The sequence below is a fragment of the Bombina bombina genome, chromosome 2, assembly GCF_027579735.1.
Source record: "Bombina bombina isolate aBomBom1 chromosome 2, aBomBom1.pri, whole genome shotgun sequence".
In the NCBI taxonomy this organism is placed as follows: domain Eukaryota; kingdom Metazoa; phylum Chordata; class Amphibia; order Anura; family Bombinatoridae; genus Bombina; species Bombina bombina.
In genome coordinates this window covers 883,065,108-883,082,208 of record NC_069500.1, presented here as the reverse complement: position 1 = coordinate 883,082,208, position 17,101 = coordinate 883,065,108, and the positions used below count along the sequence as shown (strand labels likewise).

At 42.8% G+C, this 17,101-nt stretch overlaps 1 protein-coding gene across 1 annotated transcript in view; it reads left to right on the top strand.

Moving 5' to 3' along the window:
* The window catches only part of PPP2CB (protein phosphatase 2 catalytic subunit beta), a 184,723-nt gene extending 170,980 nt beyond the window's left edge, over positions 1 to 13,743 (top strand). Inside the window, exons 4-5 of the mRNA XM_053700135.1 lie at positions 6,519 to 6,608; positions 13,564 to 13,743. Coding sequence (XP_053556110.1) covers positions 6,519 to 6,608; positions 13,564 to 13,743 — 270 coding nt within the window. The remainder of the gene's footprint in view (positions 1 to 6,518; positions 6,609 to 13,563) is intronic.
* Positions 13,744 to 17,101: the final 3,358 nt, after the last annotated feature.

Below are 17,101 nucleotides of genomic sequence, written 5' to 3'. Positions count from 1 at the left end.
AAGTGTGTTCAGTTTAAAATTTAAAGTGACAGTAACGGTTTTATTTTAAAACGTTTTTTGTACTTTCTTATCAAGTTTATGCCTGTTTAACATGTCTGAACTACCAGATAGACTGTGTTCTGAATGTGGGGAAGCCAGAATTCCTATTCATTTAAATAAATGTGATTTATGTGATAATGACAATGATGCCCAAGATGATTCCTCAAGTGAGGGGAGTAAGCATGGTACTGCATCATTCCCTCCTTCGTCTACACGAGTCTTGCCCACTCAGGAGGCCCCTAGTACATCTAGCGCGCCAATACTCCTTACTATGCAACAATTAACGGCTGTAATGGATAATTCTGTCAAAAACATTTTAGCCAAAATGAACCCTTGTCAGCGTAAGCGTGGCTGCTCTGTTTTAGTTACTGAAGAGCATGACGACGCTGATATTAATATCTCTGAAGGGCCCCTAACCCAATCTGAGGGGGCCAGGGAGGTTTTGTCTGAGGGAGAAATTACTGATTCAGGGAACATTTCTCAACAGGCTGAACCTGATGTGATTGCATTTAAATTTAAGTTGGAACATCTCCGCATTTTGCTTAAGGAGGTATTATCCACTCTGGATGATTGTGAAAAGTTGGTCATCCCAGAGAAACTATGTAAAATGGACAAGTTCCTAGAGGTGCCGGGGCTCCCAGAAGCTTTTCCTATACCCAAGCGGGTGGCGGACATTGTTAATAAAGAATGGGAAAGGCCCGGTATTCCTTTCGTCCCTCCCCCCATATTTAAAAAATTGTTTCCTATGGTCGACCCCAGAAAGGACTTATGGCAGACAGTCCCCAAGGTCGAGGGAGCGGTTTCTACTTTAAACAAACGCACCACTATACCCATAGAGGATAGTTGTGCTTTCAAAGATCCTATGGATAAAAAATTAGAAGGTTTGCTTAAAAAGATGTTTGTTCAGCAGGGTTACCTTCTACAACCAATTTCATGCATTGTCCCTGTCACTACAGCCGCATGTTTCTGGTTTGATGAACTGATAAAGGCGCTCGATAGTGATTCTCCTCCTTATGAGGAGATTATGGACAGAATCAATGCTCTCAAATTGGCTAATTCTTTCACCCTAGACGCCACTTTGCAATTGGCTAGGTTAGCGGCTAAGAATTCTGGGTTTGCTATTGTGGCGCGCAGAGCGCTTTGGTTGAAATCTTGGTCGGCTGATGCGTCTTCCAAGAACAAGCTACTAAACATTCCTTTCAAGGGGAAAACGCTGTTTGGCCCTGACTTGAAAGAGATTATCTCTGATATCACTGGGGGTAAGGGCCACGCCCTTCCTCAGGATCGGCCTTTCAAGGCAAAAAATAGACCTAATTTTCGTCCCTTTCGTAAAAACGGACCAGCCCAAAGTGCTACGTCCTCTAAGCAAGAGGGTAATACTTCTCAAGCCAAGCCAGCTTGGAGACCAATGCAAGGCTGGAACAAGGGAAAGCAGGCCAAGAAACCTGCCACTGCTACCAAGACAGCATGAAATATTGGCCCCCGATCCGGGACCGGATCTGGTGGGGGGCAGACTCTCTCTCTTCGCTCAGGCTTGGGCAAGAGATGTTCTGGATCCTTGGGCGCTAGAAATAGTCTCCCAGGGTTATCTTCTGGAATTCAAGGGACTTCCCCCAAGGGGGAGGTTCCACAGGTCTCAGTTGTCTTCAGACCACATAAAAAGACAGGCGTTCTTACATTGTGTAGAAGACCTGTTAAAAATGGGAGTGATTCATCCTGTTCCATTAAGAGAACAAGGGATGGGGTTCTACTCCAATCTGTTCATAGTTCCCAAAAAAGAGGGAACGTTCAGACCAATCTTAGATCTCAAGATCTTAAACAAGTTTCTCAAGGTTCCATCGTTCAAGATGGAAACCATTCGAACTATTCTTCCTTCCATCCAGGAAGGTCAATTCATGACCACGGTGGATTTACAGGATGCGTATCTACATATTCCTATCCACAAGGAACATCATCGGTTCCTAAGGTTTGCATTCCTGGACAAACATTACCAGTTCGTGGCGCTTCCTTTCGGATTAGCCACTGCTCCAAGGATTTTCACAAAGGTACTAGGGTCCCTTCTAGCGGTGCTAAGACCAAGGGGCATTGCAGTAGTACCTTACCTGGACGACATTCTGATTCAAGCGTCGTCCCTTCCTCAAGCAAAGGCTCACACGGACATCGTCCTGGCCTTTCTCAGATCTCACGGCTGGAAAGTGAACGTGGAAAAGAGTTCTCTATCCCCGTCAACAAGGGTTCCCTTCTTGGGAACAATTATAGACTCCTTGGAAATGAGGATTTTTCTAACAGAGGCCAGAAAAACGAAACTTCTAGACTCTTGTCGGATACTTCATTCCGTTCCTCTTCCTTCCATAGCTCAGTGCATGGAAGTGATCGGGTTGATGGTAGCGGCAATGGACATAGTTCCTTTTGCGCGCATTCATCTAAGACCATTACAACTGTGCATGCTCAGTCAGTGGAATGGGGACTATACAGACTTGTCTCCAAAGATACAAGTAAATCAGAGGACCAGAGACTCACTCCGTTGGTGGCTGTCCCTGGACAACCTGTCACAAGGGATGACATTCCGCAGACCAGAGTGGGTCATTGTCACGACCGACGCCAGTCTGATGGGCTGGGGCGCGGTCTGGGGATCCCTGAAAGCTCAGGGTCTTTGGTCTCGGGAAGAATCTCTTCTACCGATAAATATTCTGGAACTGAGAGCGATATTCAATGCTCTCAAGGCTTGGCCTCAGCTAGTGAGGACCAAGTTCATACGGTTTCAATCAGACAACATGACGACTGTTGCGTACATCAACCATCAGGGGGGAACAAGGAGTTCCCTAGCGATGGAAGAAGTGACCAAAATCATTCTATGGGCGGAGTCTCACTCCTGCCACCTGTCTGCTATCCACATCCCAGGAGTGGAAAATTGGGAAGCGGATTTTCTGAGTCGTCAGACATTGCATCCGGGGGAGTGGGAACTCCATCCGGAAATCTTTGCCCAAGTCACTCAGCTGTGGGGCATTCCAGACATGGATCTAATGGCCTCTCGTCAGAACTTCAAAGTTCCCTGCTACGGGTCCAGATCCAGGGATCCCAAGGCGGCTCTAGTGGATGCACTAGTAGCACCTTGGACCTTCAAACTAGCTTATGTGTTCCCGCCGTTTCCTCTCATCCCCAGGCTGGTAGCCAGGATCAATCAGGAGAGGGCGTCGGTGATCTTGATAGCTCCTGCGTGGCCACGCAGGACTTGGTATGCAGATCTGGTGAATATGTCATCGGCTCCACCTTGGAAGCTACCTTTGAGACGAGACCTTCTTGTTCAGGGTCCGTTCGAACATCCGAATCTGGTTTCACTCCAGCTGACTGCTTGGAGATTGAACGCTTGATTTTATCGAAGCGAGGATTCTCAGATTCTGTTATCGATACTCTTGTTCAGGCCAGAAAGCCTGTAACTCGAAAGATTTACCACAAGATTTGGAAAAAATATATCTGTTGGTGTGAATCTAAAGGATTCCCTTGGGACAAGGTTAAGATTCCTAGGATTCTATCCTTCCTTCAAGAAGGATTGGAAAAAGGATTATCTGCAAGTTCCCTGAAGGGACAGATTTCCGCCTTGTCGGTGTTACTTCACAAAAAGCTGGCAGCTGTGCCAGATGTTCAAGCCTTTGTTCAGGCTCTGGTTAGAATCAAGCCTGTTTACAAACCTTTGACTCCTCCTTGGAGTCTCAATTTAGTTCTTTCAGTTCTTCAGGGGGTTCCGTTTGAACCCTTGCATTCCGTTGATATTAAATTATTATCTTGGAAAGTTTTGTTTTTGGTTGCAATTTCTTCTGCTAGAAGAGTTTCAGAATTATCTGCTCTGCAGTGTTCTCCTCCTTATCTGGTGTTCCATGCAGATAAGGTGGTTTTGCGTACTAAACCTGGTTTTCTTCCGAAGGTTGTTTCTAACAAAAACATTAACCAGGAGATTATCGTACCTTCTCTGTGTCCGAAACCAGTTTCAAAGAAGGAACGTTTGTTGCACAATTTGGATGTTGTTCGCGCTCTAAAATTCTATTTAGATGCTACAAAGGATTTTAGACAAACATCTTCCTTGTTTGTTGTTTATTCCGGTAAAAGGAGAGGTCAAAAAGCAACTTCTACCTCTCTCTCTTTTTGGATTAAAAGCATCATCAGATTGGCTTACGAGACTGCCGGACGGCAGCCTCCCGAAAGAATCACAGCTCATTCCACTAGGGCTGTGGCTTCCACATGGGCCTTCAAGAACGAGGCTTCTGTTGATCAGATATGTAGGGCAGCGACTTGGTCTTCACTGCACACTTTTACCAAATTTTACAAGTTTGATACTTTTGCTTCTTCTGAGGCTATTTTTGGGAGAAAGGTTTTGCAAGCCGTGGTGCCTTCCATTTAGGTGACCTGATTTGCTCCCTCCCTTCATCCGTGTCCTGAAGCTTTGGTATTGGTTCCCACAAGTAAGGATGACGCCGTGGACCGGACACACCTATGTTGGAGAAAACAGAATTTATGTTTACCTGATAAATTACTTTCTCCAACGGTGTGTCCGGTCCACGGCCCGCCCTGGTTTTTTTAATCAGGTCTGATATTTTATTTTCTTTAACTACAGTCACCACGGTACCATATGGTTTCTCCTATGCAAATATTCCTCCTTAACGTCGGTCGAATGACTGGGGTAGGCGGAGCCTAGGAGGGATCATGTGACCAGCTTTGCTGGGCTCTTTGCCATTTCCTGTTGGGGAAGAGAATATCCCACAAGTAAGGATGACGCCGTGGACCGGACACACCGTTGGAGAAAGTAATTTATCAGGTAAACATAAATTCTGTTTTTTGCCTTGGTGACTTTTTTGAACCTCCAGGGCCTCTGTACTTACTCTTGCGCATGCGCAGTTGCGCTAGGAGGACGCCACAGACTCTGGCAGGATCGTCACCAGGTAAACACTTAAATAGTTCACTGTATTGTTTGTTTTGTAAGGTCTGAGGAAGGGGGTGACCCCGAAAACGTTCACCAAAGTAAAGTTATTTTACTAAAGAATATGGAGAGTGCCTTTCTTATTTAGTTGTCTATATCAATGGTTTAAAGAGCACCCCGGAGGCTGGAATATAGCAGTGAGTGTGGGATCTTTTTTGATATATATATATATATATATATATACACATATACACAGGTGGCCCTCGATTTGCGCCGGTTCAATTTGCATTGTTTCAGAATAACAACCTTTTTAGTAGTGCACTAATTAAAATAGCCAGTAGGTGGAGCTGTCCGCTTGTGTTGCAGCAAAGTTATGCAAGTTTAGCAGACTGAAATTAATCTGTGTACACAGAACAGACCTTAGCTATCGAGCAGCTTAAAAGCAACAAGATCTAGCAGCCACTTCCCTATTATCTTCCTGTCCAGCTGCTTGAGGTGAGGGTGCTTAACTGCCTATTAATCACTCCAGATTGAAATGCATAGAATAGGTGCAGACCCAATATTATCTAACATGCTAACAATGCAGAGAACTGTTTGCAGAAAAATGCAAGTTAAAAAAAATGTTTTTGTTCATTAAACTTAGTTTGATGATACAGTCTGGTGTGCGATTATTTAATTAGGTTTATAATGCTGTTTAGCATTTAAAGTTTTCATTTCAAAGCTTTAAAAATAATGTATTGGGTTTAAGGCCCCTCTCAAAATTGACATAAGTAACACCTAACTCCCTCACTTCCCATTGACTTACATTATAAACTGGGTTTCAATTTACAACCATTCCTTCTGGAACCTAACCCCGGCGTATATCAGATTTGTAGAGGGGGTACCAGCACACACTTTAACAATCCAACAGCCGGGCTGCTCTTCAAAATAGCATAGACAATATTCCCATTCTTTGAGTAATATATATATATATATATATATATATATATACCATTTTTGACCGGTAAATAACCACCCCCCCCTGCTATTTCTGTTTATATGCAGTGATAGCAAAAATGCTAAAAATTCTCCAGTATTTTGGGCGAGCTTTTCTCTGAAAGTCCCGGTAGTGAAGGAGTTAAATAAAAATTGTGTTTCTTCTACTACTTCTTTTGAACTTGCTAGGGAGAGCAAATACTCTGTATTTGAAGTATACCATTTTTGCATGTGGATTGTAGTTGTACTGCTATTCCTACTGTGTGCATTTTAAAAAAAAAAAAGGCATAATTTAAACAATTTTTTTACTTTTTCCATAAAATAAGTTTTTTGTAGAAGTATTATGATTTAAAAGGAATTTAACAATACAATTGTTTACTTGTATATTAAACACTATCTTAAAATTAATTCTAGAATCTTCCTTTTTTTTTTTTCTACTTCTACCTTGATACATATTCTTCTTTTTATAACTTTCATGACTAAATTATTTAAAACCTTTTTCGTGCTCCTAGTTATCCACTTAAAAGAACACTTGATACAGCTATCATTAATTCAGACATGCACCAAATAAATGTTTATGCTTCACTTTTAGATTTTCTGCTTGCATGGAGGACTATCCCCGTCTATAGATACACTGGATCATATTCGAGCTTTGGATCGTTTGCAGGAAGTTCCTCATGAGGTATGGTTTTATTAGGATCAACATTAAAGACTACTATATTTGCACTGTTGCATTACAGAAAGAATAGTTTTGCAATGTTTTTTGTTTTTTTACAGTGTGTCAATTCGAAGTACAAAATATTTGTGTTCTTTATAATTGGAATAGAGGTTGTATATAAGCACAGTGGATTATATTTGTTAAAATGGTATAATAACTTGTGTACTCACCAGTTTTACATTGAAAAATAAAACATTGCCATATATTTTGCAAAGCTATTCACTTTTATTACAAATAAAGGTGTACAATTGATCACTTCTATGTTTAAAGGGTCATTATAGTCGAAAACATGACATGCTCTAATCTGTTAGAGCATGTCATTTTAAGACTTTTTACCCTGCACTACTAATAGAAATACTGCTTGGGACTTGCAGAGCACGGCTGTTCTCAAGCGGACTGATTATCCAGTCAGCAGCACTAGATCCACAATCATGTAGCACTGTTGATTGGATCGGTGGCATTTTCTGCCTGGACCAGAAGTACTCTGAGTCGCAAGCTGTGTTTCTACTGGGCGTTTAACCCCTTTGCAGAGGTAATCACATTGTAGAGCAGGATCAATAGTCTTGATATTACATGCTTTAATGTTTAGAGGATGTAATTTTTTTTATTATTATATTGGGCCTTTTAAGTGTGTGTGTTTTTTTTTTTTTTTGTTACAAATTTTAATCCACTTCTCTGCCTCCTAAAAATGAGAGCTCCTTAATATTGTGACAGACTTGTTTTGTATACGTTTGTCAACCCTTGCAATACAGTAACAATCGTGAATGAAGCTTTGTGATGCATTTAATGTGATCTTCTATTAACAGAAATGTTCTTGTTTTGAGGTACAAAATTTAAACTTTCATGATTCAGATAGAGCATGCAATTTTAAGCAACTTTCTAATTTACTCCTATTAATTTTTCTCCAACATAGGTGTGTCCGGTCCACGGCGTCATCCTTACTTGTGGGATATTCTCTTCCCCAACAGGAAATGGCAAAGAGCCCAGCAAAGCTGGTCACATGATCCCTCCTAGGCTCCGCCTTCCCCAGTCATTCTCTTTGCCGTTGTACAGGCAACATCTCCACGGAGATGGCTTAGAGTTTTTTAGTGTTTAACTGTAGTTTTTATTATTCAATCAAGAGTTTGTTATTTTAAAATAGTGCTGGTATGTACTATTTACTCTGAAGCAGAAAAGAGATGAAGATTTCTGTTTGTAAGAGGAAAATGATTTTGGCAACCGTTACTAAAATCGATGGCTGTTCCACACAGGACTGTTGAGAGGAATTAACTTCAGTTGGGGGAACAGTGAGCAGACTTTTGCTGCTTGAGGTATGACACATTCTAACAAGACGATGTAATGCTGGAAGCTGTCATTTTCCCTATGGGATCCGGTAAGCCATTTTATTACAGACAGTAAATAAGGGCTTCACAAGGGCTTTTTAAGACTGTAGACATTTTTCTGGGCTAAATCGATTTATATATAAACATATTTTATACTCCATAGCCTTGAGGAATTATTTTAATCTTGGGAAGTTTGTAAAATAACCGGCAGGCACTGTATTGGACACCTTATTCTCTAGGGGCTTTCCCTAATCATAGGCAGAGTCTCATTTTCGCGCCTGTATTGCGCACTTGTTTTTGAGAAGCATGACATGCAGATGCATGTGTGAGGAGCTCTGATACATAGAAAAGACTTTCTGAAGGCGTCATTTGGTATCGTATTCCCCTTTGGGCTTGGTTGGGTCTCAGCAAAGCAGATACCAGGGACTGTAAAGGGGTTAAATATAAAAACGGCTCCGGTTCCGTTATTTTAAGGGTTAAAGCTTCCAAATTTGGTGTGCAATACTTTTAAGGCTTTAAGACACTGTGGTGAAATTTTGGTGAATTTTGAACAATTCCTTCATACTTTTTCGCAATTGCAGTAATAAAGTGTGTTCAGTTAAAAATTTAAAGTGACAGTAACGGTTTTATTTTAAAACGTTTTTTGTACTTTGTTATCAAGTTTATGCCTGTTTAACATGTCTGAACTGCCAGATAGACTGTGTTCTGAATGTGGGGAAGCCAAGGTCCCTTCTCATTTAAATAGATGTGATTTATGTGACACAAAATTTAGAGAAAATGATGCCCGAGATGATTCCTCAAGTGAGGGGAGTAAGCATGGTACTGCATCATCCCCTCCTTCGTCTACACCAGTCTTGCCCACACTAGAGGCCCCTAGTACATCTAGCGCGCCAATACTCCTTACTATGCAACAATTAACGGCTGTAATGGATAATTCTATCAAAAACATTTTAGCCAAAATGCCCACTTATCAGCGAAAGCGCGACTGCTCTGTTTTAGAAAATACTGAAGAGCATGAGGACGCTGATGATATTGTTTCTGAAGGGCCCCTACACCAGTCTGAGGGGGCCAGGGAGGTTTTGTCTGAGGGAGAAATTTCAGATTCAGGGAAAATTTCTCAACAAGCTGAACCTGATGTGATTACATTTAAATTTAAGTTGGAACATCTCCGCGCTCTGCTTAAGGAGGTGTTATCCACTCTGGATGATTGTGAGAATTTGGTCATCCCAGAGAAACTATGTAAAATGGACAAGTTCCTAGAGGTCCCGGGGCCCCCCGAAGCTTTTCCTATACCCAAGCGGGTGGCGGACATTGTAAATAAAGAATGGGAAAGGCCCGGTATACCTTTCGTCCCTCCCCCCATATTTAAAAAATTGTTTCCTATGGTCGACCCCAGAAAGGACTTATGGCAGACAGTCCCCAAGGTCGAGGGGGCGGTTTCTACTCTAAACAAACGCACCACTATACCCATAGAAGATAGTTGTGCTTTCAAAGATCCTATGGATAAAAAATTAGAAGGTTTGCTTAAAAAGATGTTTGTTCAGCAAGGTTACCTTCTACAACCAATTTCATGCATTGTCCCTGTCACTACAGCCGCGTGTTTCTGGTTCGATGAGCTAGAAAAGGCGATCACTAGTAATTCTCCTTCTTATGAGGAGATTATGGACAGAATCCGTGCTCTTAAATTGGCTAATTCTTTCACCCTAGACGCCACTTTGCAATTGGCTAGGTTAGCGGCGAAAAATTCTGGGTTTGCTATTGTGGCGCGCAGAGCGCTTTGGTTAAAATCTTGGTCAGCGGATGCGTCTTCCAAGAACAAATTGCTTAACATTCCTTTCAAGGGGAAAACGCTGTTTGGCCCTGACTTGAAAGAGATTATCTCTGATATCACTGGGGGCAAGGGCCACGCCCTTCCTCAGGATAGGTCTTTCAAGGCCAAAAATAAACCTAATTTTCGTCCCTTTCGTAGAAACGGACCAGCCCCAAGTGCTACGTCCTCTAAGCAAGAGGGTAATACTTCTCAAGCCAAGCCAGCCTGGAGACCAATGCAAGGCTGGAACAAGGGAAAGCAGGCCAAGAAACCTGCCACTGCTACCAAGACAGCATGAGATGTTGGCCCCCGATCCGGGACCGGATCTGGTGGGGGGCAGACTCTCTCTCTTCGCTCAGGCTTGGGCAAGAGATGTTCTGGATCCTTGGGCGCTAGAAATAGTCTCCCAAGGTTATCTTCTGGAATTCAAAGGGCTTCCCCCAAGGGGGAGGTTCCACAGGTCTCAATTGTCTTCAGACCACATTCCATCGTTCAAAATGGAAACCATTCAAACAATTCTTCCTTCCATCCAGGAAGGTCAATTCATGACCACGGTGGATTTAAAGGATGCGTATCTACATATTCCTATCCACAAGGAACATCATCGGTTCCTAAGGTTCGCATTCCTGGACAAGCATTACCAGTTCGTGGCACTTCCGTTCGGATTAGCCACTGCTCCAAGGATTTTCACAAAGGTACTAGGGTCCCTTCTAGCGGTGCTAAGACCAAGGGGCATTGCAGTAGTACCTTACTTGGACGACATTCTGATTCAAGCGTCGTCCCTTCCTCTAGCAAAGGCTCACACGGACATTGTCCTGGCCTTTCTCAGATCTCACGGATGGAAAGTGAACGTAGAAAAGAGTTCTCTATCTCCGTCAACGAGGGTTCCCTTCTTGGGAACAATAATAGACTCCTTAGGAATGAGGATTTTTCTGACAGAGGCCAGAAAAACAAAACTTCTAAACTCTTGTCAAATACTTCATTCCGTTCCTCTTCCTTCCATAGCGCAGTGCATGGAAGTAATAGGTTTGATGGTAGCGGCAATGGACATAGTTCCTTTTGCGCGCATTCATCTAAGACCATTACAACTGTGCATGCTCAGTCAGTGGAATGGGGACTATACAGACTTGTCTCCGACGATACAAGTAAATCAGAGGACCAGAGATTCACTCCGTTGGTGGCTGTCCCTGGACAACCTGTCACAGGGGATGAGCTTCCGCAGACCAGAGTGGGTCATTGTCACGACCGACGCCAGTCTGAAGGGCTGGGGCGCGGTCTGGGGACTCCTGAAAGCTCAGGGTCTTTGGTCTCGGGAAGAATCTCTTCTACCGATAAATATTCTGGAACTGAGAGCGATACTCAATGCTCTCAAGACTTGGCCTCAGCTAGCAAAGGCCAAGTTCATACGGTTTCAATCAGACAACATGACGACTGTTGCGTACATCAACCATCAGGGGGGAACAAGGAGTTCCCTGGCGATGGAAGAAGTGACCAAAATCATTCAATGGGCGGAGACTCACTCCTGCCACTTGTCTGCAATCCACATCCCAGGAGTGGAAAATTGGGAAGCGGATTTTCTGAGTCGTCAGACATTACATCCGGGGGAGTGGGAACTCCATCCGGAAATCTTTGCCCACATTACTCAACTGTGGGGCATTCCAGACATGGATCTGATGGCCTCTCGTCAGAACTTCAAGGTTCCTTGCTACGGGTCCAGATCCAGGGATCCCAAGGCGACTCTAGTAGATGCACTAGTAGCACCTTGGACCTTCAAACTAGCTTATGTATTCCCGCCGTTTCCTCTCATCCCCAGGCTGGTAGCCAGGATCAATCAGGAGAGGGCATCGGTGATCTTGATAGCTCCTGCGTGGCCACGCAGGACTTGGTATGCAGACCTGGTGAATATGTCATCGGCTCCACCATGGAAGCTACCTTTGAGACGAGACCTTCTTGTTCAAGGTCCGTTCGAACATCCGAATCTGGTCTCACTCCAACTGACTGCTTGGAGATTGAACGCTTGATCTTATCAAAGCGAGGGTTCTCAGATTCTGTTATTGATACTCTTGTTCAGGCCAGAAAGCCTGTAACTAGAAAAATTTACCACAAAATATGGAAAAAATATATCTGTTGGTGTGAATCTAAAGGATTCCCTTGGGACAAGGTAAAAATTCCTAAGATTCTATCCTTTCTTCAAGAAGGATTGGAGAAAGGATTATCTGCAAGTTCCTTGAAGGGACAGATTTCTGCCTTGTCTGTGTTACTTCACAAAAAGCTGGCAGCTGTGCCAGATGTTCAAGCCTTTGTTCAGGCTCTGGTTAGAATCAAGCCTGTTTACAAACCTTTGACTCCTCCCTGGAGTCTCAATTTAGTTCTTTCAGTTCTTCAGGGGGTTCCGTTTGAACCCTTACATTCCGTTGATATTAAGTTATTATCTTGGAAAGTTTTGTTTTTGGTTGCAATTTCTTCTGCTAGAAGAGTTTCAGAATTATCTGCTCTGCAGTGTTCTCCTCCTTATCTGGTGTTCCATGCAGATAAGGTTGTTTTACGTACTAAACCTGGTTTTCTTCCGAAAGTTGTTTCTAACAAAAACATTAACCAGGAGATAGTCGTGCCTTCTTTGTGTCCGAATCCAGTTTCAAAGAAGGAACGTTTGTTGCACAATTTGGATGTTGTTCGCGCTCTAAAATTCTATTTAGATGCTACAAAGGATTTTAGACAAACATCTTCCTTGTTTGTTGTTTATTCTGGTAAAAGGAGAGGTCAAAAAGCAACTTCTACCTCTCTCTCTTTTTGGATTAAAAGCATCATCAGATTGGCTTATGAGACTGCCGGACGGCAGCCTCCTGAAAGAATCACAGCTCATTCCACTAGGGCTGTGGCTTCCACATGGGCCTTCAAGAACGAGGCTTCTGTTGATCAGATATGTAAGGCAGCGACTTGGTCTTCACTGCACACTTTTACCAAATTTTACAAGTTTGATACTTTTGCTTCTGAGGCTGTTTTTGGGAGAAAGGTTTTGCAAGCCGTGGTGCCTTCCATTTAGGTGACCTGATTTGCTCCCTCCCTTCATCCGTGTCCTAAAGCTTTGGTATTGGTTCCCACAAGTAAGGATGACGCCGTGGACCGGACACACCTATGTTGGAGAAAACAGAATTTATGTTTACCTGATAAATTACTTTCTCCAACGGTGTGTCCGGTCCACGGCCCGCCCTGGTTTTTTAATCAGGTCTGATAATTTATTTTCTTTAACTACAGTCACCACGGTATCATATGATTTCTCCTATGCAAATATTCCTCCTTTACGTCGGTCGAATGACTGGGGAAGGCGGAGCCTAGGAGGGATCATGTGACCAGCTTTGCTGGGCTCTTTGCCATTTCCTGTTGGGGAAGAGAATATCCCACAAGTAAGGATGACGCCGTGGACCGGACACACCGTTGGAGAAAGTAATTTATCAGGTAAACATAAATTCTGTTTTCTTTGTACTCTTGGTATCTTTAGTTGAATATAAGCATAGGATGCGGCCCATTTTTGGTTCAGCACCTAGGTAGCGCTTGCTTTTTTTTTGGCTTCATTTAGACACCAATCAAAAGGCGCTTCCCATGTGCTGAACCAAAATTGGGCCGGCTCCTATTCTTACATTCCTGCTTTTTCAAATAAAGATACTACTTTTATCAATTTTTGTTTGTTCTAATAGTAAGTTGCTTAAAATTTCCTGCTCTATCTAAATCATGAAAGTTTTTAATTTTGACTAGACTATCCCTATTGAGCCTTTTTTTTTTTTTGCAGGGACCTATGTGTGACCTTCTGTGGTCAGATCCAGATGATCGAGGTGGTTGGGGTATATCTCCAAGAGGGGCTGGGTACACATTTGGACAGGACATTTCTGAAACTTTTAACCATGCCAATGGTCTTACCTTGGTATCAAGAGCCCACCAACTTGTAATGGAGGTAAATCTGCTTTGTTAAATTATTGCATTAAATTGCTAGTTATGGAAAATGGTTTATTTAAAGATACATAAAACAAGTTGGGATAGAGACCAAATATAATATGTAGTTTAATTACTTTACCTGCAAATTTATACTGCAGTGCCTCACCATTAACCCTTTCTTTTAAGTTTCTGAATTGTAAAGCTCTAACTCCCCCCCACACATTTTCCTTTTATGGCTGTATCTATATCTATTGTTGCTTTTGGTAGAACACAAAATCGCATAGGGATTATCTGCTGGAGCATGCCTAGAAGCTGTGAACTGAGTTGAAATACAATGCCTGTGTCTAAACACTGAAAATAGGGGAGGAGTTGGCTTCTCCAGGCAGCTAAACTATGTAATTCATTTTGCTTATTTTTTAAATTTATTTCTCTTGTTAAGTGTAGTCAGTCCACGGGTCATCCATTACTTATGGGATTATATCTCTCCCCAACAGGAAGTTGCAAGAGGATCACCCAAGCAGAGCTGCTATATTGCTCCTCCCCTCACATGTCATATCCAGTCATTCTCTTGCAAGTCTCAACAAAGGAGGTTGTGAGAGGAGACAGGAGTTTTTTACTTAATTCTTCAATCAAAAGTTTGTTATTTTAAAATGGCACCGGAGTGTGCTGTTTTTTCTCTCAGGCAGTATTTAGAAGAAGAAGATCTGCCTGCGTTTTCTATGATCTTAGCAGACGTAACTAAGATCCACTGGCTGTTCTCGCGCATTCTGAGGAGGGGTAACTTCAGAAAGGGGAATAGCATGCGGGGTCCTCCGCAAATGAGGTATGTGCAGTATAATATTTTCTAGGAATGGAATTGACTAAGAAAACACTGCCGTTACCCATATGATGTAAGTACAGCCTTTAATACAGTAGTAGCGACTGGTATCAGGCTGTTAAATGTATGCACAGTTGAGTTATTTTCTAGGGACTAGAATTTGACTGAGAAAATACTGTTAATACTGAAATAAATGTATAAGCCTTAACTGCAGTAGAAGCGACTGGTAACAGGCTTAGTGATAACTTTACATAACACTGGAAAAGTTGTTTTTAAAACGTTTACTGGCATGTTATTCGTTTTGTGAGGTACTTTGGTGATAAATCTTTTTGGGCATGTTTTTTTTCCACATGGCTAACGTTTATTTCTGCATAGAAACCGTTGTAACAGGTCTCCCACTGTTGTAATATGAGTGGGAGGGGCCTTTTTTAGCGCCTTGTTGCGCAGATAAAATTCTAGCACAGTCTTCCTGCCTTTTCCTCCTTGATCCAGGACGTCTCCAGAGAGCTCAGGGGTCTTCAAAATTCAATTTTGAGGGAGGTAATCGGTCACAGCAGACCTGTGACAGTGTGTTTGACACTGAGAAAAACGTTAAATCTAAAATTGATTATCCGGTTGTGGGTATTGAGGGGTTAATCATCCGTTTGCTAGTGGGTGCAATCCTCTGCTAAATTCATACATTTATTGTTAAAATTGTTGGCTATAACTGAATTAGTTCATTGTTATTTCAACTGTGACAGTTTTTTTGTGTTTTTAAAAGCGCTGCTGCGTTTTTTCATATTGCTTGTAAATTCACTGACAGTTTTTTTTCCAAGCTTGCTAGCCTTCATTGCTAGTCTGTTAAACATGTCTGATACAGATGAATCTACTTGTTCATTATGTTTAAAGGCCAATGTGGAGCCCAATAGAAATTTGTGTACCAATTGTATTGATGTTACTTTAAATAAGTCAGTCTTTACCGGTAAAGAAATTATCACCAGACATCGAGGGGGAAGTTATGCCGCCTAACTCTCCTCACGTGTCAGTACCTTCGCCTCCCGCTCAGGAGGTGCGTGAGATTGTGGCGCCAAGTACATCAAGGCCCTTACAAATCACTTTGCATGATATGGCTAATGTTATGAAAGAAGTATTATCTAATTTGCCTGAGTTAAGAGGCAAGCGCGATAGCTGGGTTTAGGACAGAGCGTGCCGATGACACGAGAGCCATGTCCGATACTGCGTCACAATTTGCAGAACATGAGGACGGAGAGCTTCATTCTGTGGGTGACGGATCTGATCCGGGGAGACCGGATTCAGAAATTTCAAATTTTAAATTTAAGCTTGAGAACCTCCGTGTATTGCTAGGAGAGGTGTTAGCGGCTCTGAATGATTGCGACACGGTGGCAATCCCAGAGAAATTATGTAGGCTGGATAAATACTATGCGGTACCGGTGTGTACTGACGTTTTTCCTATACCTAAAAGGCTTACAGAGATTATTAGCAAGGAGTGGGATAGACCCGGTGTGCCTTTTTCCCCTCCTCCGATATTTAGAAAAATGTTCCCAATAGACGCCACCACACGAGACTTATGGCAGACGGTCCCTAAGGTGGAGGGAGCAGTTTCTACTTTAGCCAAGCGTACCACTATCCCGGTGGAGGATAGTTGTGCTTTCTCAGATCCAATGGATAAAAAATTAGGTTACCTTAAGAAAATGTTTGTTCAACAAGGTTTTATATTACAGCCCCTTGCATGCATTGCGCCCGTCACTGCTGCGGCGGCATTCTGGTTTGAGTCTCTGGAAGAGGCTATTCGCACAGCTCTATTGGATGAGATTATGAACAAGCTTAAAGCCCTTAAGCTAGCTAATGCATTTGTTTCGGATGCCGTGGTGCATTTAACCAAACTAACGGCTAAGAACTCCGGATTCGCCATCCAGGCGCTCAGAGCGCTATGGCTTAAATCCTGGTCAGCAGATGTAACTTCTAAATCTAAATTGCTTAATATTCCTTTCAAAGGGCAAACCTTATTCGGGCCCGGCTTGAAAGAAATTATTGCTGACATTACTGGAGGTAAGGGTCACTCCCTTCCTCAGGACAGGGCCAAATCAAAGGCCAAACAGTCTAATTTTCGTGCCTTTCGTAATTTCAAGGCAGGAGCAGCATCAACTTCCTCCGCCCCAAAACAGGAAGGGACTGCTACTCGTTTCAGACAGGGTTGGAAAGGCAACCAGTCTTGGAACAAGGGCAAGCAGGCCAGAAAACCTGCTGCTGCCCCTAAGACAGCATGAAGTAAGGGCCCCCTGTCCGGAAACGGATCTAGTGGGGGGCAGACTTTCTCTTTGCCCAAGCTTGGGCAAGAGATGTCCAGGATCCCTGGGCGTTGGAGATCATATCTCAGGGATATCTTCTGGACTTCAAAGCTTCTCCTCCACAAGGGAGATTTCATCTTTCAAGGTTATCAGCAAACCAAATAAAGAAAGAGGCGTTTCTACGCTGTGTACAAGACCTCTTATTAATGGGGGTGATCCACCCAGTTCCGCGGTCGGAACAAGGGCAAGGATTTTATTCAAATCTGTTTGTGGTTCCCAAGAAAGAGGGA